This window comes from Brassica rapa, chromosome A01 (genome assembly GCF_000309985.2).
Source record: "Brassica rapa cultivar Chiifu-401-42 chromosome A01, CAAS_Brap_v3.01, whole genome shotgun sequence".
Classification (NCBI taxonomy): domain Eukaryota; kingdom Viridiplantae; phylum Streptophyta; class Magnoliopsida; order Brassicales; family Brassicaceae; genus Brassica; species Brassica rapa.
Window position 1 is genome coordinate 22,117,831 of NC_024795.2, and position 19,707 is coordinate 22,137,537.

Sequence of the window (19,707 nt, forward strand, 5' to 3'; positions counted from 1 at the left end):
AAAAACTTATTATATAATTAGATGGACCAACTTATTTCTCTAATAATTCTAAAAATTATTCTAGTGATGACACGTTACTACAAAAAAAATTATAATGCTTCTCAAATAATATATTAGGGATAGCTAATGACAAACGGAATGCAGTAAAATCGTCGGCGAAATACCTCACGGTTCAGAATAAAATAATAATAATAGCAATGTAATGGCCTTCTCACTCTAGAAAAGGATACCAAAGATCTTTATTAAAAGAATTACACTAACTCGAAAATTCATTTCAAGTTTTGTGGTTAATTCTTTTACTAACCTTTCTTCATCTTACTATTGAACTTAAATAAGAAAATGAAACTGAAAATCTCCTTATAATACACACAAGATTAGTATTTTAAGAAACCTAAAGAACAAAAGGAAGTAAGAACTAGTAAATAAAGTTCAGTTGCAAAAAAAAAAACACTAGTAAAAAAAAGAGTTATTAACCAAAATGACATAACATGTCATTTTCATCAAACCTGTTCATTGTCTACGTGGCACATAAAATCAGTTTTACAGCATCACAATAATTTACCAACATACCCTCTACTTTCTTCTTCAGTTTTTCTCCACTCTGTTCAAAGCCAGATCAGTCCACGGGTTACCACCACCACCACCTCCTCCTCCTCCATTACCCGCTTCGCTCCTCCTCAAACCCATACCCGGATCCCAACCCGACCCGTCGAGAATGATCCCGCCTAGACCCAGCTGCATATTCGACGCCAAAAGCGAGCTGAAACTCCCACCACCACCACCCATCTCCATACCTTTCACGTCTTGGTCTCCGATCGGAAACCCGTACAACATCCGGGTCGGATCCGTATCCGGTTTGTTCCCGGTTTGTGAATTAGGATCCGGATCGGTGTTCTTGGTCTTCTTGTTGTTGGAAGGAGAAGTAGGGGATGAGGTCGATCGTTTTGCGTTCTTGCGAGTACCACCGCCGACGGGGACGTTACGGAGAGCCCCGCCTTTGGTCCAGTAACGACGGCAGCTTTTGCAAAAGTGACGTGGCTGTGATAGGTTGTAGTTGTTGTAGTAACAGAATTTCGTGTTTGGTGAGTCACAGCGAGGACAGTTTAGCTGTTCTTGAACCGGAAACTGCGGTTGTTGTTGTTGTTGTTTCGCCATCATCGACTGGTAATAAGCTGCTGGATCCTGCATTTCTTCTTCTCCTTTCACGAAATAAAACTTTCTTTTTTCTTTTTCTTTTTAATCAGATTCCGAAAAAAGAAAAACAGAGTCTTTACACAACCAAAAAAGATCGAATCTTGGAGATGGTAGATTGCAGTTTAAGACTGGTTAAAGAGTTAGCGAAGAGGAAGTGATGGGTCTCGAGCTTTTATAGACAGAGGAAGTGATTCTTGACACATAAATAAGACAAAACTAACACTTTCTCTCTCTAGACAGAGAACTGGAGCAGAGCAGAGCAGATCAGAGGAAGAGGGAAGGAGAAGAGTGTTGGGATAAAGTCTAAACGACTAGAAGACAAGCTTTGGGAGCTGTGGTGGGGAAAACGGCTTATTCATGCCCGAACTAGGGGTTGCTGAGAGAATACATACCTCAACTTTTACTGCAAGTCGAAACATACCTACACTAATCAAAAATTTAAAATTCATGCCTGAACTATGGGTTGATAAAAAAATACATACCCCAACTCTTATTGCTTGCCAAAACATACCTTAACTAATCAAAAATTTGAAATTTATGCCTAGTCTTTAGAAGTCAACGCTAATTTCAATCTATACTATTATTTTTGAAATAATTTTATAGCAACGGAGCTCTCACGTTAAAAAACAGAGTGGCTAAAGTTTATGTTATCCTTAATGAATTTTTATATATATTCTATTATATAATAAAAAAAATTATATTAAAAATCTTATATATTTTAAAAAAATTATGATGATTCTTATATATTGTGTTGTTATCTTAAAATAATAGTTTACTATTGTAAAAGTAAAAAAAATTAAGAGACATGATTTTTGCAATATTATATTTTCTTAAAAATATAGGATAATTCTTATATATTGTGTTGTTATCTTGAAATAATATTTTACTATTTTGAAAGTTCAAATTTAAGATAAAAATAATATCTAAGTAAATATTAATGGAGCAATATATTTGTATAAGGATATTTTCTAAGAAGTGATTTTAAGATATATTTGTATATATAAGAATTATCTTTTTTTTAAATATAATATTGTAAAAAATCACTTCTTTTAATTTTTTTACTTTTATAATAGTAAAATATTATTTTAAGATAACAACATAATATATAAGAATCATCATAATTATTTTAAAAAAATATATAAGATTTTTAAAATAAAATTCATTTTATTTAAAAATTCATTAAGGGTAACATAGAATTTAGCCAATCTAATTTTTAACGTGAGAGCTCTGTTGCGAAAAATTACTTCGCAAATAAAATTCATTTTATTATATAATAGAATATATATAAAAATTTATTAGGGGTAACATAGATTTTAGCTACTCTAATTTTTAACGTGAGAGCTCCGTTACGAAAATTTACTTCGCAAATAATAGTATAGATTGAAATTGGCGTTGACTTCTAAAGACTAGGCATAAATTTCAAATTTTTGATTAGTTAAGGTATGTTTTGGCATGCAATAAGAGTTGGGGTATGTATTTTTTTATCGATCCATAATTCAGGCATGAATTTTAAATTTTTGATTAGTGTAGGTATGTTTTGACTTGCAGTAAAAGTTGAGGTATGTATTTTCTCAGCAATCCCTAGTTCAGGCATGAATAAGCCGTTTTCCCAGCTGTGGTGTGTGACCTGTCTTATAGGGCAACCCAAATACAAAGATTAGTGGCTTCTGTAATCTTCTTCCTTTGATTATTGTTTTGTGATTAATTATTAAATGTGTATTCGTTTATGATTAGATGACAAGAGTGTGGCGTTGAAAATTCACGTTGACTTGTTCACTTCTAACTAATATACCATCGTAGAGTTTTTTTTGTTTGATCTCATTTTGTCGGAGGGATCAAAAATAATTTGAATTTGCTTAAGAGAATTTGGCAAAATATATATAAAACGAAAACTCATTTGTCCCATTAAACATTACATAATTTAAATTATAGGATATATAAGTTAAGGACAATTATGTCAGATAGACATTTATAAATTTTTGTCAAAAAAATAGAACTTAAAAATTAAAATGATCAAAATAACATTTTTTATTTTCAAATTTTTAATTTTTTTTTATTTTTTAAAATTTGAAATTCTATCCTCAAAACCCACTCTTCATCTCTAAACTCTAAACCCTCAACCTTAAACCCTAAACCCTACCTCTTAACTCTAAACTCTAATGTCTAGATTAATTAACCCTAGGGGTATAAGTGAATATTTACTTCTTTTGATAAAACATTTAACTCTATTTTGGTCATATTTATTTTAAGGCCTATATTTGTGACAAAAACATTTTTAAGTCTATCTTAGAAAATTTCTCTATTATAAATTCTATTTTAAATTTTGAATTTTGAAATTTTTTTATAATCTTCAAAATTATTTATTCCAACCCTATCTCTCCCACAAATCAATTTCCCCAATTCTATTTTTAGGGTTCGTTACTTTACGGGTTCGACTGGTGACCATTCTGGAATCAAAAGGAACGAATAGAAAAGAAACATAAAGGAATAAAATTGCAGAAATGAAAAGGATTAGTTGTTCCTTCTCAAATTTAACAAGGAATATATTTTTGTTTTTTATTTCTTTATAAAAAAAAAGAAATGGTAGGGAATGAGAAAAAAAAAATATTCCTTATAAATGGTGATATTTTTTAGGAACGTTAAGGGAATACATTATTATTCGCCGTTCTCTGGTCACTATTCATACATGTTTTAGGAATTGAGGTTATTAGAGACTAGGGTCGGGTGAAGATCGGGTTTTCAAGTGGGTTTGGTTATGTTAAAAATGAGTTTATTTTGGTTCCATGCTGGTTCATCCAAGTAAACCATTAAATTCGATGGTATGGGGAAAAAAAATTTGATCTTTGTAATTAGGAGATATAGGATTTGAACTTCTATATTGTGGGAAAATAGAACGGGTCAAAAATCTGTGTGTATCTAGTGATATATGATACTTCTCAGGAGAAATAGATCATCACCCCTCAATTGTTAGACAAACTTCATTATCAAGTTTTCTTATGTTGTGTATCATTTACACAATTATCTCTTTTATTTTAATGGAAACATGTAAACATCCGATCGTATCTAAAAGATCATAGATTAGAACTTTTACATTATAAATTGGAAAGAAACAATGTTAGAAAAAAAGGTTTTTGTATAAATCGAGGGGGTAATAACTTTTGCCAACATATTTGGATACTCCTGTCTTGGTGCCAAGATGTTGTTTGGCTTCATATGTTTAGACAATATCGATTCTACGTATCCCTTTGTTTTCTTATATTTGTTCTTACCTTTAAGCCCCCAAAAACAAACACTACTGCCTTTTCCTTTTCATGGCTAAAAGTCTCTCTACTATTTTTTCTATATTTTGATCTTTACGATCTGCAGAGATCAGTTCTTAGTCTGTATATAGTGGATTCATAGCAAGCGCTCCTTGATGCAAACATTGATCTTTAGCTTTTGCCATGAAAGATTTCGATGAGATATTCAGTGAAAATGTTCCCATATTGTTGAACTGTCAACAAAGAGTTTGTAACATTTTTTTTGTATATATAACTCCGTTTAATTTCAATATCTTCACGCCGATTTCAATAACTTTTATTCTCAAACATTTTTCTTGTTAGAGAATTCGCATTTTATTTCTTGATTTAGAACATATATAATAAAGAAGACGTCAAACAAAAGACAACAAAAACAGTTGTTCTCTCCCGCCCATTGTCCAATGAGTTTTCTCATCCATGCACAGTCCTTACATATAGTACATTACATCTTAAATTCTTTTTGCTATAAAATATAAATAAAATCAGAAGTAGTTTTTTGATCAAAAATCAGAAGTAGTTAACTAGTTCAGTTAGCAAAAAACCAGACGTGATTAGCATCTAATATTCTTATAACTAGCTAATACTGAAAAAAAATAAACAAGGAGTCCATCATTTCTAAAACCCACTTTGGCTCAAGAATCAGGAGACAAAAACCAAGCGCTCGTAGCTTGGTGGTAAAGGAGGTACAGCTGTATTGCCCGCCACCCGGGTTCGAGTCTTGGCCACAACGGATTTAACATCCCTTCCGTTGGGGCGCTGGACCCCTTTCGGGGGATAGTTGGGAATGTGGCTGCCCAGATACCAGAGTTATCAAAAAAAAAAAAAAAAAAAAAAAAAAAAAAAAAAAAAAAAATCAGGAGACAAATAGGTAGTTCGCGTTCTTGTGAAGCAAGTATGTGCACTCGATGAAGAAAGAGATCATTACACTCAAAAGTCAAATCGCAGCCGTTGATTATACAATGTTTAGAATAATGAATCAAAGCCGTCCGTGTGTCGAAGGATATTGTCTTAGCGTTAAGCTGCCGTAAGAGCTGACCATTTGGCTGTTTCGTGTGTTCTGTTTCCCCAACACGTGGGACAAACACTCCACTTCCTTCTTGATTCCCCTATCATCGCGTCATTCCTACGGCTACGATTTGTGGCTGCGGCTTGACGCATGGACGGCTTAGATCGAACGTGGCCCTTTCGAATATTTACAACCAAAGTCATATAATGGAGAATGATGTGAAGACACATGTTGATTAGTAGCCAAATCGAGTTACTCTATTTCGAATTTTATCTAGTTACGTACATAAAAAAGGTTTTGCTTGAGAAATCTAAGTAAGAATATTGGTTTTGTATATTATTTAACGGTAAATATTCTCGTTGTTACTCGATTTGAAGACCCTTTAATTATGTGTTTTTATAATAAATAAACTAAAACAATATAATTCTTTAGAATAGTTTAGTAGTTAAGCTGGTAGAAACATCTTCCACATGATTCAATCTTCGTATCACATTTGAGAAGGATAATACAAAGTTTTTAAGAACATTATAAATTTAGTGAATTTTCTTATGTATTGAGATCACTGAATTATTTCATTAGTGAAAACATCTTCTTCATCAAATCTTATATAATTCATTGTGTGAATACTATAAGAACTTTTACACTGTAATCTTTTGATGATCTGTTTTATAGGAATGTAGCAAACATCTTTTTTTTTTAAAAGAAGCAATAATATGGTGAAAAGAATAGATTTCAACGTATCTGTTTTCTGGTGTCAGTAACTACAAACAAGAAGATAGTTTTGCCAAAAAATAATAAATAAAACTACGGGTTAATTTGCTCAGTAGCCAAAATCTAAATGAAAATTAAGTATATGGTACTGATTTTAACATATTTAACAAACTAACATTTGTACCACTTGTGAGCCGGTTATACCCGTTTCATCAGTAGGTATCCAGTTAGCAAAGTGGAGAAGTGATGTTTTCTTCCCAAAAATATGGATAAAAGCTAATGAACATTATTCACCATATAAAGACACGTGAAGCTATCCACGTAACATTTTTAGTTACCGCATACGTATTATAGATGATGGAACTGATAGTGCAAATTTAAATGATGAATGGAACGAGGCAAGGTTTGGATGTCTGAGACTCTACTGATCGTGTCTGAAACGAATCGAAAAGCACAAACAAACCGAAAGGTGCAAACACATGGCTTGAAAGTTCATGAATCTGCTGTTCCATACAACTGACATAGTATAGAACACCAAACTATCATCAACCCCTAAATAATAAACTCATCTCAACTTCACCCCCAACCTCTAAATATTAAACTCTAAACCCTAATCACTAAATCCTAAACTTCTAATCTTTACATAGTAAACCCTCCCACAACCACTAAATACTACATCCAAACCCCTAATTAATAAATTTAAACCCTAATCAATAAATTTTAAACCCAAATATAACCTATAACTATTGAAATAGTATAGGACTTCAACCTAACTTCTAATCCCTACGTAATAAACCCTCCCATACTACAGTCAAACCCCTAATTAGTAAATCTAAACCCTAACCAGTAAACTATAAACCCAAATATAACATATGAATACAATTCATAAATACGAATCTCTAAACCTTAATGATTGAAACCTAATCACTAAATTATAAACCAAAATATAAATCATAAACCTAAGTGTAGACTCTAATCCCAAACAGAATGGAACAAAATACGTAGCATATAGTATATATTGGTGAAATTATGAAACATTGAAACATATATGATTGCATGGAATAAATGAATGTTGACCCCAACCATACTTCTCACCTACTAAATACAAAACCCAAAATCATAAGCACCAAACTTTAAACCCAAATATAAACCCTAAACCCAAATAAAATAAAACTTTAAACCCAAATATGAACCCTAAATTCAAGTATAAACCAACTTTAATCACTAAACCCTTATTCAAATATAAACCTAACCCAAATATAAATTCTAAACCCAAATAGAATGGAACAAAATAAATGACATAGTATTTACTAGTGAAGTTATGAAAGGTTTATGATTGCATGAAAGAAGTTAATGTTAACTCCAACTATACCCCTTCGCCTTCTAAAAACGAAACACTAAACTATAATCACTAAACCCTAACTAAGTATAAATTCTAAACTCAAATATCAAAATATAAATGTACATAATATTATGTAATATTAAATTGTATTATGTAATATTAAACTATACAATATAGATCATAGTGTGATTTTTGCGGGTTCAAAAACATGTAACGAGAATTTTTAAAAATTAAGAACTATAATTCTAAACAAAGTAGAGCACTTTTTAGTAATCATCAAATGAAATGGAATATAATAAAATAGTATAGTAACAGAATACATACACTTCATCTTCTCCAATCAACTTTGTTGCAGACGCCACACGAGTCTTTGAAACTCTATTATCCACCACAATCCTTCACCATCAACATAGACAATCTAATTTCATCAACAATCCCACAAATCAGAGAAGGAAAAGAGGCTTGGGTTGCTCTTTCTCGCCACTTCAACTATAACAACGTCATCTCGCAAGCGATTTCAGAAGCGGAGATGATGTCCCCTTTGCAACACACTTCGAGAAGGAGAATAAACTATGTGAGAGTATGTGATTTTGTAATGGACACGGAAATTTTTTGGAACCTAACATTATTAATTTAATTTTTTTTTTACTTGCAGGTTTTACCGGTTGCAAGCAAGGGTAATATGGCAATATTATATAAAAAGCACAAGAAACAGTGAAAAAGTAGGGTAATTGGTTAGTCAATGAATTTTTAATTGTTTGAAGGTTATACACCTCAATTACCCTAAAACTTAATAAAACATGCATATGGACAAAATAAAAATAAACTATTTATATATATGTTATATTTAAATCTTAATTCTAAAATAGTTTCAAGTTGTGGAAACATCTTTCGTCCAACGGTTTGACTAAGAATTCATTAATGCTTATTACACCAGAAGATCTGGATTTCAAACTTTAGAAAATGTGGAATTATGCGAATTAATGGAAAAAAATGCTTACAAGAGATATGCAGCATGGCGATGACCCAAGAAATAACGTCAAACATGGATCTCATATGATAGCTCAGATAATATAATCAGGTGTGAATTCTCATAAGACAAGTAAAATTGTCGGTTGTAAAATCTTCTCTAATGTTTTTCATAGTTTGTAAATTATCCAGTAGAAATAGTTCCAAGAATATTTCTGAAAGAAACAACTCCCTCAATTTTTCTTCTAATCGGATTTCCCTTCTTCTGGTTCTTGTCCAACATTTTTAACTTAATCCAGACAAAACACAAGTAAAATCTTCTAAAGAGAAAAATGGGCGAACTAGCTTTTAACTCTTGTATAATGAAGAAAAGAGAATCATTACCAGTAATATTGCTACGTCCAGCCATTTCTTCAATTTAAAAAGAGTCAAAGATGATACAAACAAAAGAGAGAAAGAGAGAGCATATAAAGGAGTTTAGTTGTGTGATAAGAAGATGCTGATGATGTTGTCATCTCTGATCATTCAGTTTCACAAGTAGCCAAAGCTTCTTTCTCGATTTGAGGATGTTTCCTTTTTTCTTCAAGCATAGTACATGTACAAACTGTTGGCCGCAAGCAAGCTATGGAGTTTTCTGTTGGATGCCATGCAAGATGCAGCAACTTGGTTGTATGGTCAAAAGAATTACCATTCGCATCACCTTCAGGACTCTCTGCTCCTGTTTTCCCAAATTTTTAAAGTATTCATATATGCTCAATTAATCTTCTGCTAAAGAAAAAAGGATACAATTCACTGGCCTCTTTTAACCACACATGTTATACTGCTTAATGATAGTCTTGATGGCCTCGCGGGAGTTGTGACTTATCTCCTATAAGTTCAACAACATATTCTATTTGATCAACTCTTTGAAAAAATGAGAGAGAAGATTCATTTTGACAGCACCAGTTTGTTACCTCATAGGGTTTCTTCTTACTTCCAAGGTTATAGTTTCAGTACTTCCCGGGGAAACACCAAACACTCAGAAGAGATTGCTGGAGTATTATTCGAGAACAATCTTAATTACAATATAAATTCAAAGAAATTGATGTGGATTTCAAACATACCTGTAAGGACCTGTAGCCACTCCTCACTTAAACAACACTCGAACTTATCGAAGATATATAGAATCATTTTCATATTAATCACAAAGCTGGAGATGGCCACAGAAAAGTAATCATCAGTTTATGCTGATGCAACTCTTTCAAAAACCTTTGGTCTTAAATGTTCATGAACCTGGAACGTTGATAGTGGACCCGAGTCCATGTTGATGTCCCATAACTGACATGTAAAAACATAACCATGATTTCAGTAAGCGCATGGCACATAACCAATTCCAAGATAACATATGTCGTCAAATGCACCAATCAAATTCGTAAACGTATGGACCTTAAGCATCATATAATCACAGCTAAGTATATCTCTTCCTCCTTTCGCAAATTTGACGTCTAAGACTGAAGCAATTATCTCCGTGAAAAATTATATAGAAGCTGGTGTCGATGTGTCCTCAAACCTACAAAAAAACAAGCAATGTTAGACCTGTGATGTTGCAACAAGTCATAAAAACACTACAAAAGATAATTTGGTTTCTTTTCTGTTTGCCATACAACTATGTAGGTCTCAAGACTTACAATTTGGAATGTGAGTCACATAAAGCTGATTGTCGCAGATCAATCAGGCGAATTGAACCTTCAAACTGCTATACGATAAGGTATTGCAATGAGTAGGATGAAACACGGCTGATGTGATAACCTCTGCAACAATGAATAGTGTAAAACATTGCAGCTCTAGTAACCAAGTTTGATAATCCCATTTCGAAGGGAAAAAATTTGCAGCGTAACAGTTACATCTTCCATATTAGCAGGCTTAACGTCAACAATGTTAAAACTTTGATTGCTTCTCTCCAGGTTCCAAAGATTAATCCGCAAATCATCAGCAGAAATAAATGTCTCCCCGTCACTTGAAATTTGGTAGTAAAATCACCAAGAGAAAAACATGATTAATGCAAATAAGGGGAATGAAAGAAACAATGTGACCAAATGAATGGAACAACTACCTATTGTTTGAGATTGAATAGATATGAAAATCATGAGCATGGGTGTACACTCTCCGACATCTAGTCACAGGGCTAGTCTCAAGCTAGTAGTTACCTGTAAGTTGTAAGTGCTTAGAGATCATGCATTCAACTTGAAGTTCTTACTGAAACTAAGATCATCTAGGCAAACCACAAACGGTAAAGAGAGAACAGAAAGTAGTCAAGCGTCAACTCTACCGCAGGTAGCTGCATCGATGGGATGTCTCCAGTCGGAAATGAGTAGTCATTGTCTTTAGATATATAAGAATATAAAAGCATTGTGTTTAGATATTCAGCATAAAAGGTAAATGAAAAACAATATCTAAAGAGACAATCATAGAACAAGACCTAGATACATTGACCTCTCAAATTTATCTAACGTATATCCATCTATTCGTTACATTCATGATGTATAACCATTTAAATATGATAACAATTACAACCAACATTCTAAAGACTGTTCGTGAAAGGCCAAGACACACACACATGTATTGTAGACAGATCCTATCAAATCATTCAGAGGCAAGTCACGAAATAAAGGAATTTTCTCACCTTCCAAAACTTGATGTTTTGATCATTTGTTGAAAAGAGAAAAAGAGCACCATTGGCTGTTTGAGACAATCTAATTAGGTTTTGTTTCTCCTCTATCTTCAAACTCTTAAGGTAATCAAACAGGTAGACAAGGTTCAGAGCATGAAAAGCCAAATCAAAGGTATAAACCTATTGTTGCAGGGACTGGGCAAAGAAAGTAAAAGACTTACCTCAGGTTCATGACTTTGAAACTCCGGGTGTCTTACTGGATAGTCTGTTCCTTCGAGATCTTTCATGGCTCCACTGGCCTGTGAATAGCATCACAACATCAGAAAACATAAATATCTCATCTTTGCATCTTCTATATACTAAATCACAAGTCATTCAATCAATAATAATATGACACATCATCTATATCTAAAAGTAAAAATAATTAAAATTAACATAAAATAGACAACAAACAATTATACAACCTAAGAAAACAAGAAGTAGTCCCTTATATACTAAAGCACAAGTCACTTGGGCAATCAAATTTTGACATGTGTTTAATGCTTTAAAAAAAAAGATAAAAATGAAAAATTTCAGAATTTATAAAATTAATTTAATTAAAATTAAGCTAAATAACTGTTCCAAAAGAACTCCACGGGACTGCAAAAAAAAAAGAACTCCACTGGGACCACGATCCCTCATTTCATGGCACTATTTCAACTGCTTCATGTTCTATATAATTTCCAAGTTATTGTTTTTTGGGAAAATTGCCAAAAGAGAACAAAAAAAACAAAGTTATTGTCCCATTGGTATAAAACCAATTTTGTCTATTATTTTTCTTTTTTACCCGTTGTATTTCTGAAAACTTATGAAATAATAATTTTGTGAATCAAAAAAACTATTAAAAATATAAACAATTGATAAAACATCAATATACACAAGCTGATAATTTTCTTTTGTTCAAAAACTTGGTAAATAAGATTTTTAAAATACGTTCTACTAAAAGTAGAATGCGTCTTCTACAAAAAATGGTATAATAGAAAATGATTTCTAAAATAAACACGTTCATCTACTTCTTTTAGAACGTCCATTTTACTATTTACTAAATTTCTAAAAAAGAAGAATGTGCATTCTACTAATCGTAAAGGTATCCACTTTCCTTCCGAATGCATCTTCTACTTTTATAAAGTATTCTAAATTTCGAAGAATATGTATTCTACAATGTACTCTTACGTCTACTCAAAGTAGAAAGTGTATTCAGAATTTTTATCATTCTTCTAAACTTTTAGAAGTCGCCTTCAACGGATAAGAATACCTAATTTTTTGCGAAAATTAATGAAATTTCAGTTAAGAAAATATTCTAAAAATCTCCTAAAAATATTCTAACTTCCTACAACGTGTTATGGTCGATTTTACTTGAAAAAATTAAAAAAAAAATGATTCTCCCTTCTCTTCTTCATCAATCTATGGTTTTTCCATAGTTTTTTCCATAGTTTTTTCTTTTGATTTTTCTCACAAACTCTTGTTCTCTATGATGCATATCTATACCTTTTTTCTTTTTTGTTTTCAATTGCCTTGTTTTTTTTTCGTTTTTTCCATTAACTTTTTTTTTAATTCAAATTAAGTTTTAAATTGTGTTTAATTAGATTAAATATAGGGTTAGTTTTGGAATTATGAGAAAAATTATACTATTGAGACAACTTCACGTTGGTTTTATACCAAAGGAACAACAACCTTGTTTTTTTGTTCTCTTTTAGTAATTTTCCCTTGTTTTTTATCTATCTTCTCTTTTATTAAGATCAATCGTTTCATCTGTCATCATTTTCTACATTTGAATGTAGAAACAAAAATCAATAGAGCTTTAAGACTACCTTTTTATTCAAATTCATTTTGTTCTGCTTCTCAAAATAATACTCTCTTATTTCTTTTTTATATGATTCATCTTAAAGTTTTTTATGGATTTTTCATCGAATGAGAAAGGGAAAAGGAATTGCGGCTGCACAAGTAAATATTTTACCACTTTCTTTAAGTTAACATGGAAAATTAATTTTCTCGGTGAATTTTAAATTCATCATGTATATAATGCAAAAGAAAACCTAGAGTTCATCTCGACATTAACAAACATGACGATAATATATCAGTGGTGATGTGTGGACGAGATCAAAATATATTGTAAACGGACGTAAGCTTATACAAACTATAAGTTATTATAATTTCTAGATATATTATCTACAATTTATGGCTTAAGGTAAATATGTTATCTACAATATGTGGTGTTAGTACATTTTTGACCAGAAAATGTATAGTGTTAATACATATTAAAATTAAGGAATTTTTACCCGTACTTTAGTACGGGGCCAAACACCAGTCCTAAATAAAACTCTAACCAAAAAGCTTAAATCCCTAATTTTCCTCAGATATAAGTAACTAACTACCACGTTCAAAAGTGAATCATGTAATCCACAACTACCAAATCATGGCACAGCTTAAAACTGTTAAATCTTCCGTAATTTTTTCATTTAACTAACTTGGTTCTTTGATCTGATCTCCCTCTCTTCCTCAAGATGTTCTTTTTTTGGGTTTTGAGTGTCGCAACAGATAATTTGATACAAGTTTATAGCTACTTTTTAGATGAGTCATATCGACAATGTCAATTGGGTTTCCTACTGTTACAGAGCTTAACTCTTCAAAAAAAAAAAGTGAAAAATCAAAGCATCATCATTTGTCAACAACCGAGGTAATTAAGTATATAGGACAATTATCTAAGATTACTACTTTCTCATTCTTTGATAAACAAATGAATTATCTATTTACAAATATGTATTGTTCTATTGGCTTATTCCTGGAATACATAAGACATGAGACTTAGGGTGTGATTGTAGTGGCTGTAGGTGTTGTCCATAATTTCATTTATTTCTACAGCACCAAATTCACAGCAATCAAGTTTTAATAAAAATTTCAAAATCACAGCTCATGAAATAATCTACACTTGTACAAATGCTATATAGAGCCAAAAACTCAAAGCTATTTTTTGGAGCTTTCTATAAAATTCTACGGCTACAAAATTTAAAGCCATAACAAAAGGTCTACAAATTTTCTTTTACGGCAAATTTTTTAAAGCTACAGCCATTACCAATCGGACTCTTAGCTGCATATCTTATTGTGACTTATTTTATGTGTAATTTTTTAATTTCGACCATCATTAGAAATTTTATTAAATATGTTCTAATAATATATCTATACTATTAAAGCTGAATCCCTACTAGGATTCTGCCATTAGTTTTTGAGTTATTTAAAATGACATGCCATTGCTATATTAATTAGTATAAATAAATAACCTAAAATCTAGCTTAAAGAAAGATTTAATCAATATATTTAAATGTCACCAACCGTAAATAAATCAATGATCATATCTTTGGCCATTAATGACATGATTCTAACAATCTATAGTTGTTACTATAAACGAGGATTTCATAACAATACATAGGTATGAATATTTTTGATGTTCATTATTATTGAATGAATATGTTTGGGCACTAACATCTAAAATAATTATATCCTCATATTCTTATTTAAAAATGATTATAGCACAAAATTTTAAATTATTTAAAAAATGATTAAAACACGTTTATATTATATAATATGTCAGCAAACCCGGTATATATAGATGCATATATTTGGTATTGATTTTTGTTAAAAACGGTTTCTATATAAACCCAAATAAACATTTAAATATTCTAGGAGAAAAACTAAACACATAATTTTATATTATTATTAAATAAATAAAACACATAATCTTATATATCTTAATCAGGATCCATTTGATTTTGATTTGAGTCTATTCGGATTTCAGATTTTTAGGCTTATAGATTTAAACCCTATTCTAAACATTGCGGGTTTGGTTTGGGTATCCATTTAAATTATGTAAACAATTGAAAAATTAAAATGTACCTTAAATTCTAAAAACCCGAAACTTAAATAATATAAAACATATAAATTTAAATAATGTAAAAGTAAATATATAAAATTAAAATAAAACTGGATTTATTTGGAAATTATGATGGAAAACAAGTTTTTAGATATTTCCGGTGTTTTGAGCATTTTAGGGTTCCCGAAATATTTTGTTCGAGTCGGGTTTGAATCTGGTTCTTCCTATATTAAATTGTATACCCAATCATGTATTAATCAATTTTGGTTTAAGTTCGGTACTACTCTTCGGATCGGGTTTGATTCAGTTCTTTGGGTCCTGATATGTTGTCCAGCTCTATCATTTATGATAAAAAAAAATTATAAAAATAAAATTTGACCAAAGCAAAACATAGACGATGTATTATTCCGTTTCAGTTTTTAACTTTTAAAATAATCTAAAACAAATGAGAGACATGCCAACGCTTATTTAAATAAAACTTAAAAATATAACTTTAGATAGAAATTATAGTTTATAATAAACTAAGTTTTGTAAACAAAATAATTCCGCGCTTTCAAAGCGCGGGTCAAAATCTAGTAAAATATTTAAACTACTTTAATCAAGATATCTTTTGATATCTTTTCATTTTAAATATAAATATATTTGTTTAAAAAATTTTAACTAGTCTGTTAAAAAAAATTATTTACAAGATCTTTATTTTCAAAAATTATATTTAAATATCTTCACTAATATTGAAATTATTTTTGCAATATTATTATACATTAATATATTTATTTATCATTTATAAAATGAAAAAAAAATTATCTTATTTTTATCTATTATATTATCATAAGCAAATTAAAAAAGTATTATATTGAGCTAAATATGATAAAATTGTATTAAATTGATAATTTTTTATATTTTATTTTCATAAGTATAAAATATTTATCTTCAAAAATAAAAATATAATTCGTTGGTAAGATGGGCTAACATTAGCAAAATTAACATGTATTTTATTTGATTCATTGTAACTACTTTAATCATGATATCTTTTCATTTAAAATATAAATATATATATATATATATATATATATTTATATATATATATTTATATATTATATTTTAAAACTCTAATAAATATATTGAAATATATTTTTTAAATACCTTAATTTTCAAAACAAATTATATAAATATTTTCACTAATTTTCTGATTAGCGATGAACTATTATTATGCATTAATACATATTAAGTTGTCGTTTATAAAATAAAAAATTAAACTATATTTTCTTTTATCTACTTTATAATCATATTCATCATGTTAAAATACAATTATTATTTTGAAAAAAAATATGATAAAAGTATATTAATTTGATAAATTTATAAATTTTATTTTCTCAAATATAAACAATTTATGCTAAAAATATAATATGATGACAAAACGGCTTAAAATTAGAAAACTATATAATACATGTCTAAAATTAACATATCTTAGATTTTTTATATACAATAATATATTATCTAAAATAAATAAGCATAAAAGATATTGGTAAAAGAAAATTTTGCTTTGAAATGCGGGTTAGAATTGAACATAAATTAAATACAAAATAGTTTTAAAATATGTTTTCTGAAAAATATAGTAATATGTTTAATAAGTAAATGAAAATACAGTAAGATAAATATATAATAAAAAACGACAAATACATATGACAGTTTTAAATAATTTATTAATTATAACATGTATATTATAAATTGTTGTATTTTAAATAGTTATATAACTTATAAGTATATGAAACATTAAAATATACCATTAATAATCTAAAACAAATATATATATAATATATATATATATATATATATATATATATATATATATATAAGTGATAACAATACATGCGCGGTTGCGTGGATCAAGATCTAGTATTAGATTTAAAACCCTTAACTCAATTTGAAATATGAATGTGAGTATTTTGACTTGAAGAAATATACATTTTAAAATTATTATTTAACTACAAAATTAAAACCGAACATACCAAATATAATATTTTATACCATACTTTTTAACCTTTTTTTATAAAACAATTTTTTAAGTATGTATGATTGACTCATTAAAAAAATTATATTAAAATTGTTTTAGCACTTTCCTTCACTTCGTTTGAATGCAACTATACTTTTTTTTTGGCTCAACAACAATTTTTCATTATCCAAATGTGATTACATGATTACAACCTTATGAGATTTTAAACCCAACACTAGATCTTGATCCGTGCGAACAACCCAACACTAGATCTTGACATGTGCGTTCGCACGGGTGTTTTATTCATTTTTGATGTAATAAAATTATAAATGATCAAAAGTTTTAAATGTTCCAATATATGTTTTTTATTCATATTGATCTATTTTCATTGACAAAAAATTATTTTATTGATGTAGTATTTGCTTTAATAAATTATTAAACTTAAACCTAAATTTATTATTTTTGACCCTTATACCTAAATTGCTTTGGTTATGGTTAGATAGAAATAAATGGTGTGGTGTGTTGATTTTGTTAGATAAATGTCTACTCCGACAGCTTGGTGTAATCAATGCCTTGTAGGATTCTTGAATCTATAAAAAACGCGTTCTTTCTCTTCTCACTTCCCCACTTTTCTTCTTTCATTTCTCTCTTTCTTTTATTTGCAGCTTGAGCTTGCCATTGTGATCTTTGCTTCTCCACTTGGTTAACTCTTCAAGCTTCTGGTGCAAAGCAAGTTTTTTTTTTTTCTGTTTTATTAGAATTAATTTACACTTTACGTTGAAGTTTTGTGAGCTCTCATGTATTTAAAATTTTCTGTTATGGCTTACTAATTATTGCAGGGTTTACCAGCTAATTAATATACGTCAAGTTTAATGTTGATGGTTAACCAATAACTAAAGCTGACTCTACCTCTCTGCAATGGACAACTACATCAAACATTCCATACCTACTTTGATGAATCATATGTTCACCAAGGTTAGTTAGCTGAGATCAGGAACCAATGGTCTCTTACTTAACGTGAAAGTCATCACTCAAGAAGATGGTGATGCAGATAGTACATGTGTATAAATATTTTCTTTTGTAAATGACCATGTATGTAATGCATATAAGGAATGTGTACACGTGGATATTGTAAAAATGTTGTACATGAGGGTCTTAGAACATTTTGTGTACATGTAGATATTCTTTTGACTGTACATATGTGAAAATAAATAGAAAATGGATCAACGGATTTGTAAGTCTCTACACCGATAATTATATTTCTTGTACCTCACACGTGAATATTTTGTATGTTCCTTTGTTGACCTCTATTTGTGTAGGAATATACACACAACATTTGATTATAACTAAAATTTCATGTTTGCGTCTAGACACCTTTGTTGGAAATGTTCTGATATGCTCATGATAAAAAAAAATGTTTTACTATAACCATGTACAATGTGTATAAAATGGAAAGGAAGTGTTCTTATGGATTTAGTAGACAAGCACTAAGCTAAAAAAGCTGATGAATCTGAACAAAGTTCTTATCATGTATGCACGAGGCTCTATAATCGTGTGATATGTGTATAGGATGGAGAAACGAGACTGGCTAATTAGGTGTACATGTAATTTTTTGTTAAACGATGTACATGTGGATGTTTATAGAACAGTATACACGTCAATCGTGTACATGTGGATAGTCAAAATTATGTGTACACATAGATACCCAAACTACACTCTTGCAAAATTTATACTTACACATTTTATACACACCTTTAAACGAAATTGAATACTAATAAAGGAATTTTGGATATCTATGAATCCAAAAATTCTTGTAAATACAATTAAACAAAATTGTGATTTTAATGGAAGATTAAAACATTGGCTAATTTAGCGTGGGAACACCAAAATCACACATAGGGTCGTGTCATCTTTGAACCTGACAGAACCCAGAGAACTTCCGCCGCACTTTGTCGAAGAGTTGTCGCAGTCTTGTCCCAATCCCTCATGATTCACGTCGTCTGCCTTCAGTCATGGCTGAGACGGAGATTGAGCCGTAGCGGAGTAACATTGGGTCTTTTTGACACTGTCTGTTCGCCTTCGTTTGTCTATATCGTTCAGGGTCGTGTCGGTTTCTGGTCTTTTCTCATGGTGGTTCTTGCAGGAGAAGGAAAGTGGAAATGGAGAAGATTGAGCTTTAGGGATTATAAGTATCATTACTTCTTTTGTTTGGCTAGAAATCGATAAAGTGACAACAGTATGAGTTTTTTTATTTTAAAAAATAAAATAAAAAAGAAACTAAAGTTAGACACATAAACCAAGACTAGTGGAAAAAGTTAGAAAGATAATGCTTTAGTTAGGAAAAAGTACATTAGTAACCTAAAGTGACTCAGAGTGATATTAAAATCTTAAAAGTGACCTTCAATGTAAACAACTTTAAAAAAATTGCATCACCCTATCCCACTAAAATTATTTATATTACATATTATTAATAAAAATTATCATTTAAAACTAAATAAATAATTAAGAATTAAATAAATTTATAAAATAATTTTTATTTTATATATTAATATTTTTTAAAAAATTTTAAGTGATAAATAAGAAAATGATGAGCTTTTTCTGTGTCCAAATGAAATGAAACAAATCTATATTTATAA

General features: G+C 29.9%; 1 protein-coding gene and 2 long non-coding RNA genes across 4 annotated transcripts; 1 reads left to right on the plus strand and 2 right to left on the minus strand.

Moving 5' to 3' along the window:
- Positions 1-332: 332 nt before the first annotated feature.
- On the minus strand, positions 333-1,881 carry LOC103835279 (dof zinc finger protein DOF3.1-like). Its single transcript, XM_009111426.3, has one exon. The coding sequence runs from the start codon at positions 1,186-1,188 to the stop codon at positions 586-588; it is 603 nt and encodes a 200-aa protein (XP_009109674.1). The 5' UTR covers positions 1,189-1,881; the 3' UTR covers positions 333-585.
- A 2,844-nt stretch (positions 1,882-4,725) lies between these two features.
- Positions 4,726-15,744, minus strand: LOC103835290. Of its 2 annotated transcripts, XR_004449059.1 has the most exons (3): positions 9,625-15,744; positions 9,475-9,552; positions 4,726-9,389 (listed from the first exon to the last, which is right to left on the minus strand). It is a non-coding gene; the product is annotated as an uncharacterized LOC103835290 (long non-coding RNA). The 2 variants fall into 2 exon arrangements; XR_004449058.1 differs by having other exon boundaries at positions 9,475-15,744.
- Positions 15,745-15,835: 91 nt separating this feature from the next.
- On the plus strand, positions 15,836-19,453 carry LOC108872057. Its single transcript, XR_001958819.2, has 2 exons — positions 15,836-17,793; positions 17,911-19,453. It is a non-coding gene; the product is annotated as an uncharacterized LOC108872057 (long non-coding RNA).
- Positions 19,454-19,707: the final 254 nt, after the last annotated feature.